This window comes from Stegodyphus dumicola, chromosome X1 (genome assembly GCF_044657685.1).
Source record: "Stegodyphus dumicola isolate Sdum_Otavi_A_Nest chromosome X1, ASM4465768v1".
NCBI classification, from domain to species: domain Eukaryota; kingdom Metazoa; phylum Arthropoda; class Arachnida; order Araneae; family Eresidae; genus Stegodyphus; species Stegodyphus dumicola.
Genome location: NC_140780.1, coordinates 123,965,964 through 123,983,966, shown reverse-complemented (window position 1 = coordinate 123,983,966; position 18,003 = coordinate 123,965,964). Strand labels below are relative to the sequence as shown.

The window sequence follows — 18,003 nt, the reverse complement described above, 5'->3', positions numbered from 1 at the left end:
ATATAATAAAGGCTATATGAACTTACTTTACGGTGGCTCTATTATTTTCAATTAACACACCACAATTATGATTTTAAATATATTGAATTAAATATCAGATACTGGTAAAGCTCAAAGTTAACGTTAAAAAACGAAAGGAAATTTTTATTGAGCTATGATTAAAAAAACATAAAATAGAACTTATCTTGAAACTTTCAACAACTTAAACCATAAAACGTAAATAAAAATAAGAATACACAATAAAAGCTTAAATTAAATCAAACCTTAATTAATTAATGCAACTAAAAGGTTTCAAAGAGCGTTTTACACTAAGACAAACTTCAGAACTAATAATAGTCATAAAGAAAAAATATTTTATTTAACTTTGAAAATATTAATTTTTTAAGATGTACACACCCAATGCAAACTATGCAGAATAAATGTGAGTAAAATTTTTATGTCCGAATTTTATGCAACTTTTGAAGCTTAATAACAAGCACAGCCAATGTGTCAAATTAGATTTTTACGCACATTGGCTCAAAAGATAACCTTATTTTACTTTTTTGTAGTCAAATCGAGAGATTTGCTTTCCCTTTTTCTTACAAAGAAGATATCAGAAAATGAAAAAGCACAGCTTTCTAAACAACGAAGTTTCTGCAAATTGGACAATATTTTTAATTCTGCTTTGTATAGTATTGCTTGAAAATCCTCTTATATTTTTAGTTTTAGTTAGGCTGCATTTAGGTGGTAGTAGTTATTCATGATATAAACCATTCAAAGGAGGAAAACAGTAAATAAAACAACTGAACAGAAGGAAGTAAACTCTAATTTAAATACATATCTACTGCTTATTTTAACAAATGACCTCTTATAAATATTTAATGTTGCTTTATGGTTAATTTAGTCTGCCTCTTAGTGACTTTCAAATAAAAATAAATATTAATACACAAAACTAAAGACTATAAAATACTTTAATTTTGCAAATTTAGCTACAAATTTCAGAATTGTATAAAATTCCAACACAAAGTTGGACACAGTCTTACTGCATTTTGAGTTACTCATCAGACAGACATAAAATTGCTATAAAGAATATCCTGATTTCCCATTTGAAGAATATTGCATGCAAAACCGCTCAAACTAGATTATAAGCAGAAGAATTTATACAATTACCATAATTATGATTTGTGACATGTAGTTTATTTGTGAATACATCTAAAAATAAAAACACTCTAAAATAATGTAATTCATTTCAGTAGATTATTTTAAATGACTTCAGTATGCTGTTGAAACTACTGTCCTATTTTGTTGACCCCCTCCTTGTTGGCATTTTTGATTGCAGACTTTTGACTTCTTTATATTAATGCAATGTGAAATGTAATTTAAGATATTTTTTGAGTACATTCTACAAAAATTATATTTTAAAGTTAATAACATTTAACTGATATTTAACGTTTTTTACAAATACCAACTATGAGTTCTAATACCATGGAAATATAAATAAAACCCTTAATTCAGAAATATCTTTTAATGCAAATGCACAGATACGTAAATATGTGGATTAGTTACACTTAGTAATCATAAAATATTACAATAAAATTTTCAAAGTAAGTTTCTTTAGTTAGTATAGCTTTTAATTTCAACATTTCTTAATGACTAATTTTATTGCTTCATTCAGTGAGGGTTATTTATTTAAAAAAATACCATAATTGCAGACTAATACTTAAATTGGTGATTTAGAGTATTTAAAATTTATTTCCACATTATGTTAGAAAGAAAAAAATCTGGCCATAAATTTTCTGATATTAATAATGAATTATTAATGCGAGATTTGTAATTAATGAATTATTAATTCAATAACACAGTCGATAACACAATAAACAATTATCGCCCTTGAGAATGTTTTATAAATGTTTCATCTGAATAGCTTGAACACAAAATGCTTAATCACACACACACACACACACACACACACACAAAAAAAAAAAAAAAAAAAAAAAAAAAAAAAAAAATCATGGAAACTGGATAGAGTATTCTTCACTAAAATATCTATTTATAACAAAACGTAACTTAGAGTCATAATAATTTGCAAGAGATTTCTTATAACATAGCAAAAGCTAAACTAGAGGACAATAAATTAATATTACATCACACATATATATGTGTATTCGTGTATATACACACATACATATATCTATAACATGTCTTATTTTAAAAGTTATTTCTTATCGAAAATAATGATTTACCATCAGTCGTCTAATAAATAAATTATATAAATTTTGTCATTTTAAAGTAATAAATAACCATAGGAATAAAACTACTTATAAATATGTACAAATCAATTACAAAATTATTTATTGAATAAAATTTTAAAATAATCACAATTTATAAAATTTAGCAATAAAAGGAAACAATATGATTTAAATAATTTTATTTATATTAGTAACTGAATTTTGTGTCTAACCATGTGCAGCTTCATAGATACAATAAATACGCACTTAAGCTTTAATTACTAGCAAAAGTGAAATTGGCATTAATTTCAATAAAATGATGCTTTTCAACAAAAAATGGCATGAGTATTTTGGGAGGAGAATATTGCTAAATATTAAATATACAGCTTAAGTATGCTAATATTTTACCCGTTCTTTAAAACTGTTATTTTTAAACAACACAATCAAATTTTTAAAACTTAAAAGGAAGCAAAATTTATGAAATTAAAAACAAACACTGCCATCTGTTCAATTTCTGAATGATTTTCTTACTGATAAATAGATAAACATACCAAAATATTGTGTTTTCTTTATTCTACTTACAAGATAAATTTATCAGCTATACTTACATTTTCTATAAAAACATTTTTCCGGTTTACTAAGAACGGTTTTATAAGGTCCTTAAGTAATCAATATTTTGAAAATATTTGATGACCTAGGCTAGGCACATACATTTCTTAGAATGCGATACTTCTTACAATAAATGCTCAAGAAGTATCATATAATATCTGAATGTTTAGAGTAAAAAAATGCTTTTTCCCCCCTTTCCCAAAAGTTTTCAATCTCCATTTTAATAGAGCAACCACCCAGACGGTATAATGGATAGGGGAACTTACTGCGATACAGAATGGCCCGTGTTTGAATCCCGGAGAAGGCACGGCTCTTAATTGTCCGTTCTTTCATTGGAGGTAACGGTGGCCCACCTATTAGGTGCTTCCACAATAAAATGGCCACCACTTCCGGCCGTAGTGGCCAAGCCTAAGTCGATTAAGTGTCCGCCAGTGGAAAGAATCTTTAACAGAGTTCACGACGTAACAAATATATTTTTCCTATTTAAAACTTCAATAATTTATTCTTTCTTTTTATTGCTGCCTTTTAAGATGAAAATAAGATGAAAATAAGGAGCACTAAAAACTCAAAGTAATAAAACAACTTACAGATTCGACAGTTCTTAAATTAAATTATGTCACAATATTTAATAAAATACCAAGGGTGTCAAAAAATGCATTATAAGAGAATTTTATTTTGATTACAAAGTTTTAATCTGTTCTTGAAAAATCTAGTTTTTAACATCAGAAGGCTAAAAAGTTTATATAATTATTTTTCTGGCATAACATTCTTGAAATGATCAAAGCAGATACAATCTTATATTTCTGATTGCCAACTCAGTAAATTATACAATAAAATCAATTCATAAATAATTTAATTTTGGTAAAAGATACAAATGCCAGTATACCTATACCTAAAGCCACCACAAGGCAAAACATAAGAATTCACCAAACTAATTAAATATAACTTTTAAAAGATTAATAGGTATGAAAAATCCTTAGTTTGGCCTTAAATATGGGACTTTTAGCCCTGCTGTCCATAAATGCTTCCCTAAATGACCTAGCAAAGTTGCTAAGTATCTCAGTTTGTTATGCTTGAACAAGTTGCTAAGTTCATTACCAATTAACTACAAAAACCTCTGCAAACCTTACCTTCTGTTTACATATGATAGGCCCATACAAGTTGATTAAAATTTTTCATTTTGACCGAGATGGCAATACAGAGCTTTCCTAAATTAAGCCTTTATTCGAAAGTAGAACCTCCATTTTAACAGAGTTCAACTGAAATTTATAATATGCAAAAAAATCCCTTCTGATATTAATAACAAGTTTTCAAGAAAAACATATAAAACATTTATCAATATTTAAAAAGACTGTACACAATGTTCAAATCGCAAATAAATTTAATATCACTACAGTTTTTACACAATCCTTAGTTTAGGGATGGCAAATATGTGCTACAATATTTTTACGTAATTCATATTCTATTAATACAAAGTGCTTCTCTCTCTCTCTCTATATATATATATATTGCTTATGCATGTTAAGTGAAATAATTCTGTTCCGAATGATAAAAAAAGATTTCAAGAAATATAAGAATAAATTTCAAATTTATTTCTAAGAATTTTCATTGTTGCATTATGGTAGATAATCCTTGCTGAGTAGATATGCAGTTTGCTAGTTTAATGATGTACAGTTTATAATAAAAACATCAGTAAGCTTCTTTTCATTCCCTATTTTCAAGGCATTACAAATACATATATAAATATTTCCTATAGTCTTTAATTAAGAACAAATAACGTTTGGAATCCAGTAACTCAAATATTTCTTTGCTCAGATGCACATTATATAATACTATTCCTGATTAGAGCAAAAGCATGCAATTTTCACTTCTTGCTGGCATGTAAATAAAAAACTACCTGTGATATAGCTCAGCCATTCCTAAACTAAGGTTTACACTGATATAAATTAAAAGGTAATAACAATTGTGAATTGGATGGATCCTTAAGCTTTTTTGTCTTAAAAACTTTTGCACCACTGAAAACATAGTTAAAATCCTACCATATATTACAAACAACAAGCAACACAAATTTCTTCAACAGGTATTTTGAAGTTTCCTTAACAAAGGCCTTGCTCAGTCTAAAATAATAACAGAAAACTAAAGTATATATTTGATAACATTAATATAAATTATTTAAAAATATTAGGTTTCTTTTTAAATAAAATTACCAATGTAATAATTTTATTTGCAGACATTTTTTTTACAGCAAAAGAACATGAAACTAAAAAAAAAAAAAAAAAAAACTGCAAAATTTTGATGAATTTGTAGAGCCCTTTAATTAAATGTTTTAATAAAGTAAACTTAACCAGGAGTGAAAATTAAGAATGAAAATTTGAAAATTAAATTATATGCATAATATGTTTCCAAGAGTAGATATTTAATTCCAAAAATTTTTATGATGATTCTGTCAACACTTATGGAAGCATCTGGGCATATAAAAAAAAATCCCAAAGCTAGCCACAGTAGTGAAAATGTGTTTCTTTTTTTAAGAGTTTTTTTTTTTTTTTTTTTTTTTTTTTTTCTTTCCAATTTTGTGTGGCAGAACCTGTAATAGAATATTGGCAAATGATACAGGGAAAAAAAAAAAAAAAAAACTATCACACTAGTAAAATCAACAGGAAATATTATATGTACAATACATCATGAATTGCACACATTATCCCCTTTCCTCATAATTCTGAGGGAATTTTTGCTTACATTCTTTTGGCAAATATTTATATTAACCCACATATTATGAATTACTACACAAAGTGACTGTTCCAGCCATTGTCACGTTTGGCTAGAATATGATTAAGGTTATAACATTATGAGAGCACCAGATATAAATAAGAACGATTCCAGCTCATTTAATTTGCTGGCAATATCATTTTGTCTGAACAACTAATATTCTGCAAATTAGCAGCTAGGTTAAGTCGTTTACATTTGGCCCGCCTATTCTTAAACCAAAATTGAATGTTCTTAGGTTCAAGTTTTGGAAATTTTTGCCTGTACTGCATGCTGTTGAGCTCTTGGGTAAAGCGCACTATTTGGCTATGAGAAGGATGAGTATTAGCAGAGAACCACTGTTCCAACCTTGGAACTTCAGATACAGGGTCAATAAAAGTTCTATTTCGTTTTCTCCGCTCCTCCAAGCGACCTAACACACGACCAGGATATGTACTAGCTTGCCGACTTAAATCTCCTTCTGAAGACACTATACTGTCGTGTGTAGGCATACCACCATTCTGCTGCATCGTGTCATTGTAGTCCTCTCTATTCTCAGGTTCATCAGTTGTTACACTCATATCTTCCATGATGTCAACCTCTTCATCACCACTGTCACTTGATTCGATGGAATGCTCACTGCTAGAGTCCCTTGGCTCTTCTTTGATTCTTAGTTCAATTTGAGGTTCGTTATGCTCTGTTTCACTAATAAGACTGTAGTTATGACAACGGCGTATGGAAAGATCAAGTGTATGCACATTATCTGAATCATCAGAGCTATTTGCTTGTGATTCAGAAGGACTCTCTCCACCACTGAATCTTTCTCCTTCATTTTCATTGGGCGGTCGACAGCTGACTGATTCAGAGACTAAAGACCTACTTTCAACGCCTGTATCAGCACCAGGACTGCGAACTCCATTGCTTTCCGAGCAGCACTTTTGTTCAGCTCGCTTATGGGCAGCTCTAGCATTCTTAAACCAATACACAACATTGTTTACATCTAAAGGTTTTCTACCCCGACGAGATTCAAGAGAGTTCAGTTCTCTCACATACTGTTGTATTTGTAGACGAGAAGGGTGTTGGTTTTCAGCAAACCAACGGTGCAATTTGGGTAACTCAAGTTCAGGGTCAAATGATGTTCTAATTCGAGTTCGACCTTGAGATTGAGGTCCAGCTATTGCTACCCGTGCTACTAAATCCTGCGGAGTATGAGGAGGACTACCTGCAACAGGTATTGATTCCCCTGACTGAACAATTGCTGGGTGATGGGGATGATGATGATGAATATGTTGTTGTTGTTGCTGCTGCTGTTGTTGCTGCTGATGCTGTTGCTGCAATAACGCAACTTGTCTGCAATGCTGAAAAACTTGCTGAAGGTACCACTGGTCGAACTTTTTTCTAGTTTCATCAGGTATGTCACATTCGAGTCGTCCTTTAGTTAGAGCCGCGAGTACACTCTGAAAAAAAAAAAGGAAAAGGAAATTCTATAAATAATATTTTAAAAAATAAAGCAAATAAAAAAATATACACTCATTTTGATAAATGTAACAAGAATTTAAAAGGCTGGACATTTAAGCACAAAATGTTTCGAATAAAGATTTAATATAGCGTGTGTTGAGAAAAAGAGCGTAAATTAAATATGTTAGTTAAGTGAAGCACGCACACAAAACGAAATGAAAAGCCTGATCTATTCGATTTCTAACTAAATATAGTAACTAAAGAGTTATGGCTCTTCTATAAATATTATTACAAACAATTTTAAAATTATTATATATACATAAATTATTAGTTCCGAATACACTACTCGTGATCATTAAGTAACATAGTTATGACAGATGCTCATAATTATGCTACATATTTTTTTTTTCTTGACTTGTAAAATAAGCTTCATAAAAATGGCACAAATCCGAAAATCTAATAAAAGAGCAGAAATGTAAGTCTAATAAAAGAGCAGAAGTCTAGACTGATTACTCAATGCTATTTCTATTAGCTACAGTGTTATATGAATGTTCGCCGCTTTCCAACGATTCCCTCTTTTGAAGACTGCCTTTATATAATCAAAAGCCATTCATTCGATACTCAAGTCCTCCTTCCGACCCATTTCTTCATGTTTTAAAAATTAAAATGTCACTTTTTGTTTCACACAACTTTTGTATAGATGAAGTGTGCTATTTACCGGTGTAATGTACTTGAAAGTGTTTTACAGTGCGTTTTTTACATTTCTCAGCGATCAAATTACATTACTTGCAAGTTAAAAAGAGACTAGATTTCGTTTCAAAGACTTTCAGCTTTTGGCAGTGCTGTGGTCCATAGTCTGAAAATAGCATGAGACGCATCGCTTATTTTCATTATTTCTACAACAATTACTAATCCAAAATATACTATTTATCGACAGAAGAATATGCCTATGAATTCATGCATGTGAAAAGAAGGATTTCATGGATTAAAAACCTTTTAAGTTTAAATTCAGAAAAAAAAAAAAAAAAAAAAAAAACCTACGTTCTAGTTCTAAGAAAACATTTTATTTGCTGAAAGAACAGCAAATTCTTTCGTAGCAATTAGTGTAATATTTTCGACTGGCGAATTTAATGAGAAATTTTATATGCTACCACGTGGCGGATCTATGAATTCCATTGTCTCATCTAGATAATGGAAATCAAAATACGCAAATGTGTAAAATATTTACTTAACCTACTTCCGATCTAAAACAGGAATGGATAATCTACATAAATTACTTTTGTATTTTTTAACAAATCTTTATTTCCAGTATTAAAAGTTACAAGGAATACGCCATCAATCCTTTATAGCATATTCAGGCAATATTTTAAAAGGTATTATTATCGGCCACACGTTTTTAGAATAAAACAAATAAAAGGAAATGATCATCAGACTTATATAAATCCTTAACAATTCATATATAAATGATTTTCTAATAATTTAACAATTCTTCACAAATGTAGATCAGCCAGAAAGGCGAAAGTAGTGAAACCCGCTTCTTTCGCGAACTGCTGGCAATCTTTTTGTCCTATAAACAAGCATATATGCTGTGTTTAGGGTAATAAGATTATAATTATTTTAAGCAAAATATAAAGCAAATATTTCAACGAGTGCAGTGATATGCAAAAGGACAAATAGCTTATATAAAGAAAAAATTTTTATATTTTTTTGTAGAATGAAGATTAGAAATAATTACCCCAGTATAATACGTTTCCTTTGGTCGATTGCCCAAACGTAGGTATATAAAAGATCGAATTGGTTTTGGTTTTTGTTTAATTATGACAAAGCACTCGAGGGCTATTTGTCTAAAAGAAGGGATGCCTTCGTGTAGGACTTTTTAAGGGAAACTGGCTCGCATACATGTTACTCATGGGGAAAACCTCGAAACCCCCCATGGACCTAGCTTGTTTGCCGGGATTCGAGCCTGGACCGAACTACCAGTGTTCAGCGACTTTACCGCTCAGCCGTTGGTGGGCTAAGATCAAATTGAAAAAGAGAGAGACTGGTAACTGAGAATTCATTCACACATTTATTACTTCATCAAACAAAAATTAAGTATTTATTTCCCTAAAACCACCATATCATACATTTTGCTTTCATTAAATAGTTACGACGGTTTTGATCAAACGTTAATATTTTGCCCACATAGGACAAATTTTGCTTTTGCGATCACTTATGACAAAAAATATCAGCAATAAAAGAGTCAGATTCGAAATTACAGTTCGTAATTCTACGGAAGGATATCGACACAATTCACTTATTTTTTTAATATGTATTACAATTGATCACAGAAACCAGATGACCTTTGTATAAGCTTAAATTAGCTGACCCTCCAAAAAAATCCGATAGGATTCATTATATCGAGCGACAGACAGTTAAATTCAGCTGCACAATTCCTGCCAAAAAAAAAAAAAAAAAAAAAAAAAAAAAAAATTATTCTCTTCTTGTAAGCAACGAAAATGAAAGAGGAAAAGAAAGCCCTGACTAGCATGTTAGGTTAGGAGGAGTCAGGTAACAAGAAACGACGACACTCTTATCACTTGAATCCCTTTTGCGAGAAGAGAATACTTTTGTAATCACATTTTGCGGTGGGGGGGGTGTATTGGTTGGCAAGGATGAATTAGGCATTCTCGGCGGGATCCTCGTTTTGCAGAGTTAACCGCATTTAGCAAACAAACAGGTTCCTCATCAATATGCCTAACGTAAGAATGGTTGTTTTTAGTACATATTAATTACGATATTTGATCGTAATCCCCGAACAGGGAAAACGAAGCGTTACTTAATCCAGTGAGCGATAGGAAGGTGGCGAACGCGATTACCTGTTGCGCGCGCCTGGAAGGGACATCTCGTTAAAAGACGCGCGCTCCTCCAAAATGGATAAACGCTACACAGAAAGAGCGGGGGAACGAAGGGGCGAGCATTTTTGCCGACGTCCTGCTCTCGCACATCCCATTATCCCGTCCCATCTGGGACGCCGAAAAGCACAGATCTTGAACTGGGATTACGGGCGAACTGCTTTAAATTTGAAAGCGAGTTTGGCGGTAGCACAGCAAAGATGAAACGTGCCGCCTCGCCGAGGATGAAAGGGAACTTGCGCACCGAACTAATCCCTGGTAATGAAGATTACATTAGAGCGGTAAGTGAGGCACCACCACACAAAAAGATGAGGCCATGTTTATGGAATTAATTCTCGGTGTCTGCGCGAGACCAGTAATGATATTAGAAGGCGTGCGGCACATGTAATTAAAGCAGCCGTGGCCGCCGTCAAAGAACGGACCCGCCTCCCGCTCCGGTCTAAGGAGCGAAGGAAGAGCCTTTGGCACGCTCCGACGCGTAACATGAAAAACCATCGCTTATTTTCAATCACTCGTTATTAGTGGGAATCTTTGAGAGTGCTACTTTATTCAATTTAAGTCCACATCGAAATGAGCGTTGCCCAGTTCCGGAATGCACTCGTTTAAATGCTAATGTTGTGCTCGATGAATTGCAACAAACCAATAGTTCCCGGCTTCGCTTCTTTTTTCACTAATTTGTCCCTGCTCGAAACTCGACAATGGGGCATGTTTCCGGCATTTCTCGAGAAACTCAACAGAAGTAAAGACAAAATGTGTTCATAAACAATAAGGACATAGAAAACATCAAATGTACTGCGCATATTATATATCTTGAAAAAGTTCATTCAGTTCGAAAAACCTTTAAAATTAAACCTTGTTACATTTATACACATTTTCACAACAAAATAACGAGTTTTTTTTTTTTTTTTTTTTTTTTTTTGCAAGTAATTATTCTAACTTTGCGATCATATACTTAAAAATCCCAGTCCAAATAAGAATAAAATTAAATGCTGTTAAGTAAATTTCAGTTTTAATGCTTATTGTAATATATTTTATCACTGAACACAATAGTGATATATTACATATGGGTTCACTCTTTTTAGATACTTCTACCAAATTTATATTAGGAGATAATATAATCAATATTTCTTTAGTAAATAAATTGTTATTATCCTACTTTGCAGCTATTGCGCAAGTATTAGAAAAACTTGTCGGTGATAAGGTGTATTGTAATACCTATTAATTTTACACACACATTATATATATATATATACACACACAGAGGATGGAAGGGAGAAAAAAAGGGGGACTGTGTAGAAAGGATGCGACTGGGGGAAGGAGATGAGCTGATTACATAAATGTTCAACAATTTTTAATTCAGGTTATTTACTTGAAAGTTAGCAGTTGCTGACACGATGCCCTTAATTTGCGTATAAATAAGGGTTTCATGTAAGTAACTAGAGTTATTTTTGAATTATTAAGACTTATTAAGGTTGATTAGTCAGACTTTAATCTTCAATAACTCGAGTTTTAAATATAAAAGCAATGCTAGTAAGATAATCCAATGAAGACGAAACTATTTAAATAACTATTTATTTAAAATCCTATGAAACAGAAAGAAAAAAAGCTTAGGTATCTTACATAAGTTTTTTCTGAATTTTACATAAAATGATTTTATTTTAAATGCAATTCCTTTCACTCTTAGTGAAATAGAATATATTCTAGAAAAGCACTTTTAGTCACCATATAACCACCATAGGCATAAATCATTTAACAAATTATTTGCTCAAAGAGTAGTGCGATACACAGAATCAGAATTCAAGCACTGTCTTAAGGGGTAGTTAGCATTCACAATACAGTATCAGCATGCAAGTAGCAAAATATTTTAAATTAAGCACAGGATCATCAAAGTTTTCTTTTCTTTTTTTTTTTTTTTCTTTTTTTTTTTTTTTAACAAAATAAAGTATACAGCTGTCACTTAATATAAGTAAATATTTTTAAAAATTCAGGCTGTAACTAAAAGTTCAAAACTACTTTTTCGGGGGTTACTTGAAGCCATACTTCAATCAACGACTTCAAGTGTTGACTGGAATAAATTTAATACTTATCAAATAATTTAAGCTTTATTTTGATAAGCAAATAAAGAAGAAATGCTTTTTTCAATGACACATTAAGTACAAGAATACAGAAAGGTGGTAGAAAAAGTACAGTCATTAAAGTCATTAAGAAGGTAGAAAATCAAATACAAAAAACGCATTCTTAAAACTGTACTTTGACACTTAAAAGTTTTAAGGCTAATGAATAAACTCCCTGAATTTACAGAAAAAAAGTGATTATGAAAGACAAGTAGTTTAAATGCAGATAGAACATAAAATGTTGATCATGGCAATAAAGAATCATATCCTTTTCTGCTGTGTTAAAATGATAATACTACTGGATTCACTAGAAAGCAGTCCATTCCTACTATAAAAAACGAATATTTAAGTTTTATTGACTTGATGCAGTTAAAAAGTTGGAGTGAAAGCGGTCTTTTCTTCAAAATAACTAGAAGCTTAACGCAGAAAGGAAAGGAACCTAAATAAGCTTTGGACGAGTTGAGTTCTTTGAAGCGGAACGAGTGTAAAATATTTTATCTCGAAGAAGTGTACTTCGGGACACTTTCAATAAATCTATGGACAAGAAGCGCATCTCCAAGACGAGTGCAGAGTTGCGTTACAAACAATTACTAGGCGAGAACATTACAGGAAAGAAGAAAAGTTTTCCGGTGCTGAACAATTCTCGACTTCCTTCGCGACAACGGCTTTATGAGTTATGACAGTAATTTATGGGAAAGAACTTAAGTACACAGTTTTTTCGCCCGTCTCCCCGAAAGAAGCAGTAAAGAAAGCGAAGAAAAAGACGCGCCTTTGAAAGGCTTAGTCAGCTGCTGCACAAGTTGCTGACAAATCATAGCAAGCAATCACTCCTTCACAACAGTCTAATTCTTTGTGATTAGTGCACAGTTCCCAATAGGTGCACTGGGACCACTCATGCATGTCAAGTCTCGGCAAAGAAGTCTTCTTTTTCTCAAACTCCTAGAGAGGGGGACTTAATCCTCGTTCATGATGCACCGGCGGCACTCAGTAATCCCAACATCAACAATCAGATCCCGGACCATGGCTTATCGGCGGGCCGGGCGCAGGGAACACGCGCCAGATTTCACAGGGGCTGAACACTGAGCTCATTTCTCACAACACTGGGCACACTCCGTGAAAAAAGCGGGGCCCACTGTCTCGAGGGAGGAATTTCAATAGATTAAAGAAAGTTTTTCACGATTTTGGAGCGGGTATGCATGCATGCACAGCGCAAAACTAATGCCTTCGCACGCGAATCATTAAGAGGATTGGGCATCCGTTACACCTGAAAAAAAGAGTTTCAAATAAAAACACAGATAAAACAGATGGGTTATAGAACGGCACTCGATGGTCAATCGGATAAAAGGATTGAAGTTATCCAGCTCTATTCTTTTGTTTTAAATTACACTTTTCTTTCATACACCTTTTTAGATGGAAGTATGTCAAACTATTGCAAAGTTAGTACATCTTTCCCCCTCTTTCAACAAGCAGCAATTATTTTTCGAATACACTCTACCAAATACTCTTAAAAAACGGAAGAAAGAATAAATAAATAAAAAAAAAAACGGATACTTTATTTATTTTGATATAAATAATGCTACGTGAAGAATGACGGAACTGCAATAAAAATTTAAAAATAAAAACATTAAACATAAAATCACAAATCTAAAAAAATTGATATTTTTTACATGCATAAATTTAAAAAGTTGAAATATTTATTTAATGATCAAATAAATTATGTTTAACATTCAGGAACAAAAGAAGTTAATGATATGCTAGACTCATCAAAGCTACGCCGCACAGCAGCAGCTTGGAAATTCTTCCGAAAGAAATATCAAAAATTTTCATTTGAAACTAAACATGAAGAATATATTTTGAAAGGCAGACCAAAATTCTTACAGAATCACAGGTGTGACAGACTTACCTGCTAATTAAAGTGATAAACCAAGGGATCCAATACATAGAATTTCAAGAAATTCGGTACTATTCCGTTTTGAGGACCGTAAAAGAATTGCAGCAAAAATGTATGCGTAAAAGCGCCAAATCTAGCAAACGCGCCGATTTAACAGCGCACCGAATCTAGCGTACGCTCTGATTTCATTGCGTAAGTTTAGATAGTTGTATATTTCTTAAGACGCCATTGAAATACTAGTTTAATTTTTAAATCCCTTTTTTTTAAATTTTAAATCCTTTTTGATATCTTATGGATTTAACAAGTTGGGAATTGCCCATGACGAAAAGTCTCCGGTAGAATGTTTTCAAAGAAAAGGCATCATTCATTATAGAAAATTATGTTTGAACAACCAACGTGATGAAATTATGATTTAGCGATAACTCGGTAGCGAAATAATGATGCAGGAATCCGTTCAGTTATGTTTAGCCTTTTTTATATAAATTATAATAATAAAAAAGTATTATATGAAATTAACCTTTCATTCTAAATTAAAACAATAGTCTTAGATAGTCATTTACTATTATACTTCCTTTCTTGCGTTAGGGTTGCCGTAATTATTTTTGGCAGCACTGACATCAACAATAGTTTGGCGATTTTTTACGGTCCTCAAAACGGAATAGTACCAGAAATTCATATTTACTCCAAGTTCTTAATCAAAAAGTAGTAGTTCATTTAATGTTACAGGCACGCTCAGTAACGTAACAACAACTTTCACACGACAAGTTAATTTTTAGGACAAAAATGTTAACATACTTTAAAAAGCCCTACTTTTTTTTTTTTACATCAAGGTACACAAAGTTGATCGGGTCTTTCTTTCGAAAGGAGGAAAAAAAAAAAAAAAAATAGAGAGAGAAAGACTCACCTTTATGATAATTACAAAACTTCACTATCAACTACATAAAAATTATTAATGAGTCAAAATTTGACACTCACACTCACCTGGTCGATGGGGCAACCGGAACTGACCAAGAGATTCTGGGATTGAGCCAAGAGGACTTGTAACAATTTTTCCTTAACATCATTAGCACTGTGCAGCTTGGGTCGACTGCGTGAATAAAACCAAAATCACTTATCAAGAAAATGCGACTCGCAACATAATTTAGAATTATAAAAAATTGAAGCCAATGTGCACACACATTTAGATCCAAATGAATCCATCGAATATTGAGGGTCGCTAAATGAAATAAAGAAGGTCTGCTTACTTACCATAACAAAGTAGGGGTCAAAACCAGTGCTGAAAAGAACATGCATTTTGAGCTACGCTAGAAATTCCATTCGATCAAAATGCATTTGCTCAGTGACTAAAAGAAACCGTTTAATAAGATTACTCACCTAAATAAGCTAGGGCATATATAAATAGGTGTGCGATAGAAAATGAAGCCTATTTACAAAAGGCATTTTTTTTTTTTTTTTTCAAGATAAAACCGAAACTGAGCATACACGGCATTAAACGAGTATAAGATGTAAAGATTGAAAAGTTACGCAACACAACATTTCAGAATTTCAGCACTGTGTTTGACAAGAAACATAAATGACTAACAAAGTTAAAAATAATTTACACGTTTTAATTCAAGACACATAAATAAAAAATAGATAAGTGTTATATAATGTTTAAACGCTTAAGAAAAATTACACAGTATAAGCATCATAAACACAAATAACAACTACTTCCCACTAAATTAAATTTGTGACATTCCAACATTTTGGTAGGTCAAAATTCCTTTATTAATGGCAATTTTTAAGATAAAAATTCGAAGTATTAGAAAGGATATCTTCCTCCATGACTTTCGAAGAGAAGATGATTCGAATTAATGTTACATTTGAAGGGAAAGAAAAAGAATCCACGCAGCCAGGCATGAATTTTCATGTTTCCAGGAGATGAAACGGGAACGAATGAATTATCAGCGTTTTATGATTTTACTACATGGTTACTGGAGAGTTCGTATCATTAAAGAGACATCTGTTTAAAGAAATCACAAATTTAATATCAATTACACTTGGCTTCACTGCGTTCCGCTGGACGCTGCAAGCGGCAATGATACATAATGTCGCTTTAACTTCCAATAAATCAAGACCGATGCTTAAAGCAACTTGAATACAGAAATATTTAAATGCATCTGATAGTTTCTCCACTCTAGAACGGGAACGCTGTTTTACTAGAAATAATAAGATAAACATACTTCGCTCTACCATAAGTGTTCTTTACACGCACGCACACACAGCGTAAAAGAAAAAATCGAGATAATACAAGAATGATGGTAGTCTCAAGCAAGCTTGATTCACACATTTCATTACAGAAATGAAAGTGCGAACAGAAACAGATTCATTTAACGCATAATTAATGCACAAAGTCTAGCTTTTTTTTTTTTTTTTTTTTTTTTTTTTTGCTCAGATTTCACTTCTTCGAATCTAGACATATTTTAGATATAAATTAGTTTAAACAACTCTGAAAGTAATTTTTCATATTTAAGATAAAATAGGTAACAAATTTCATGCTAAGTAAACTCAGTTTAATAAAGTTACATAAACAAGCACAGATATTTATTTTTACTAATCATAATAATGCAAACAGAAACAAACACTAGAATTTATTATTTGCTTAAATTCAATAACAGGTCAGATTAACACACCGTGGATTGTGATTCCTTTTTACATATCTTACTGATACTCTTACAATTAATAGCATTCCTATAAATGAGAAAATACTATATAAACGGTACTATTCTGTTTTGAGGGCCGTAAGAAAATTGCAGCGAAAATGTATGCGCAAAAGCGCCAAATCTAGCAAACGCGCCCATTTAACAGCGCGCCAAATCTAGCGTACGCGTTGATTTCAGATTGCGTAAGTTTGTATAGTTCTATATTTCTTAAGACGCCATTGAAATACTAGTTTAATTTTTAAATCCTTTTTCGATTTTAAATCCTTTTTTGATATCCTATGGATTTAACAATTTGGGAATTGCCCATGACGAAAAGTCGGCAATAGAATTTTGGGTAAAGTGCAGAATCACCCACTGCTTGACGCGTTTTTAAGAATTGCACATACTCGGTATCCATTTACACATCGACCTATTTTCACTTAATCCTAGAATCGCACAAAAATGGCACTGCGCACACCCTTGACTTTATCTATGTACACATCGACCTATTTTCATTTAAAGAGTAAAAGAAAATTGACAAAAATCTAATTGTTTTTACTCTTGTAAAAAGCGGCAATCAAATAAGTGAGCGATTCTGCACTTTACCGAGAATGTTTTCAAAGAAAAGGCATCATTCATTATAGAAAATTACGTTTGAACAACCAACGAGGTGAAATTATGCTTTAGCGATAAGTCGGTAGCGAAATAGCGATGCAGGCATCCATTCAGTTATGTTTAGCAATTTTTATATAAATTATAATAATGATCTGAAATACTTATTTACTCTTATGCTTCCATTCAGTCATGTTTAGCCTTTTTCATATAAATTATAATAATAAAATAGAATTATATGAAATTAACCTTTCATCTAAATTAAATCATCAATCTTAGATAGTTATTACTATTATACTTCCTTTCTTGCCGCAATTATTAGGGTTGCCGCAATTCTTTTTTGGCAGCATTGGCATCAACGATAATTTGGCGATTTTTTACGGCCCTCGAAACAGAATAGTACCTAATAAACTCATAATTTATTTCGAACAGATACATATATATATATATATATATATAATATATACAAATATGTACTGATATTTGAGTTCAAATAAATTTAGACAACACATCCCAAAAGAAGTTTCCAACTGCTTATTATATTGTTAGAAAAGCTATCACTGTCTAAAATAGGAAGCAAATTATATGAGCTAGCATTTCAGTTAGCAAATGAAAATTTTGTACCTTTAAAGGAACAGCCTATTCTGCGAATGCTGACACAATTTAAACAAGTAGATGATATTTATCACATAGCCTTAGAAGCAGCAGAATACGCAAGATGCAACATTGGAGGCCATTCGCTTTTTGATTTAATTTAAGAAAAATTCTACTGATCAAAATTTCCAAATCACAATA

At 31.9% G+C, this 18,003-nt stretch overlaps 1 protein-coding gene across 3 annotated transcripts in view; it reads right to left on the bottom strand.

Moving 5' to 3' along the window:
• Window positions 1-932: 932 nt before the first annotated feature.
• LOC118180028 (homeobox protein dve-1-like) overlaps window positions 933-18,003 on the bottom strand; it is a 340,210-nt gene continuing 323,139 nt past the window's right edge. For 2 of the 3 annotated variants that reach the window (XM_085808547.1, XM_085808545.1), the window contains 2 exons: window positions 14,891-15,002; window positions 933-7,015 (listed from right to left, as the gene is read on the bottom strand). In XM_085808547.1, the coding sequence (XP_085664673.1) occupies window positions 5,702-7,015; window positions 14,891-15,002 (1,426 nt within the window). In that variant the 3' untranslated portion in view covers window positions 933-5,701. The remainder of the gene's footprint in view (window positions 7,016-14,890; window positions 15,003-18,003) is intronic. The other variant, XM_085808546.1, reaches the window with a different exon arrangement.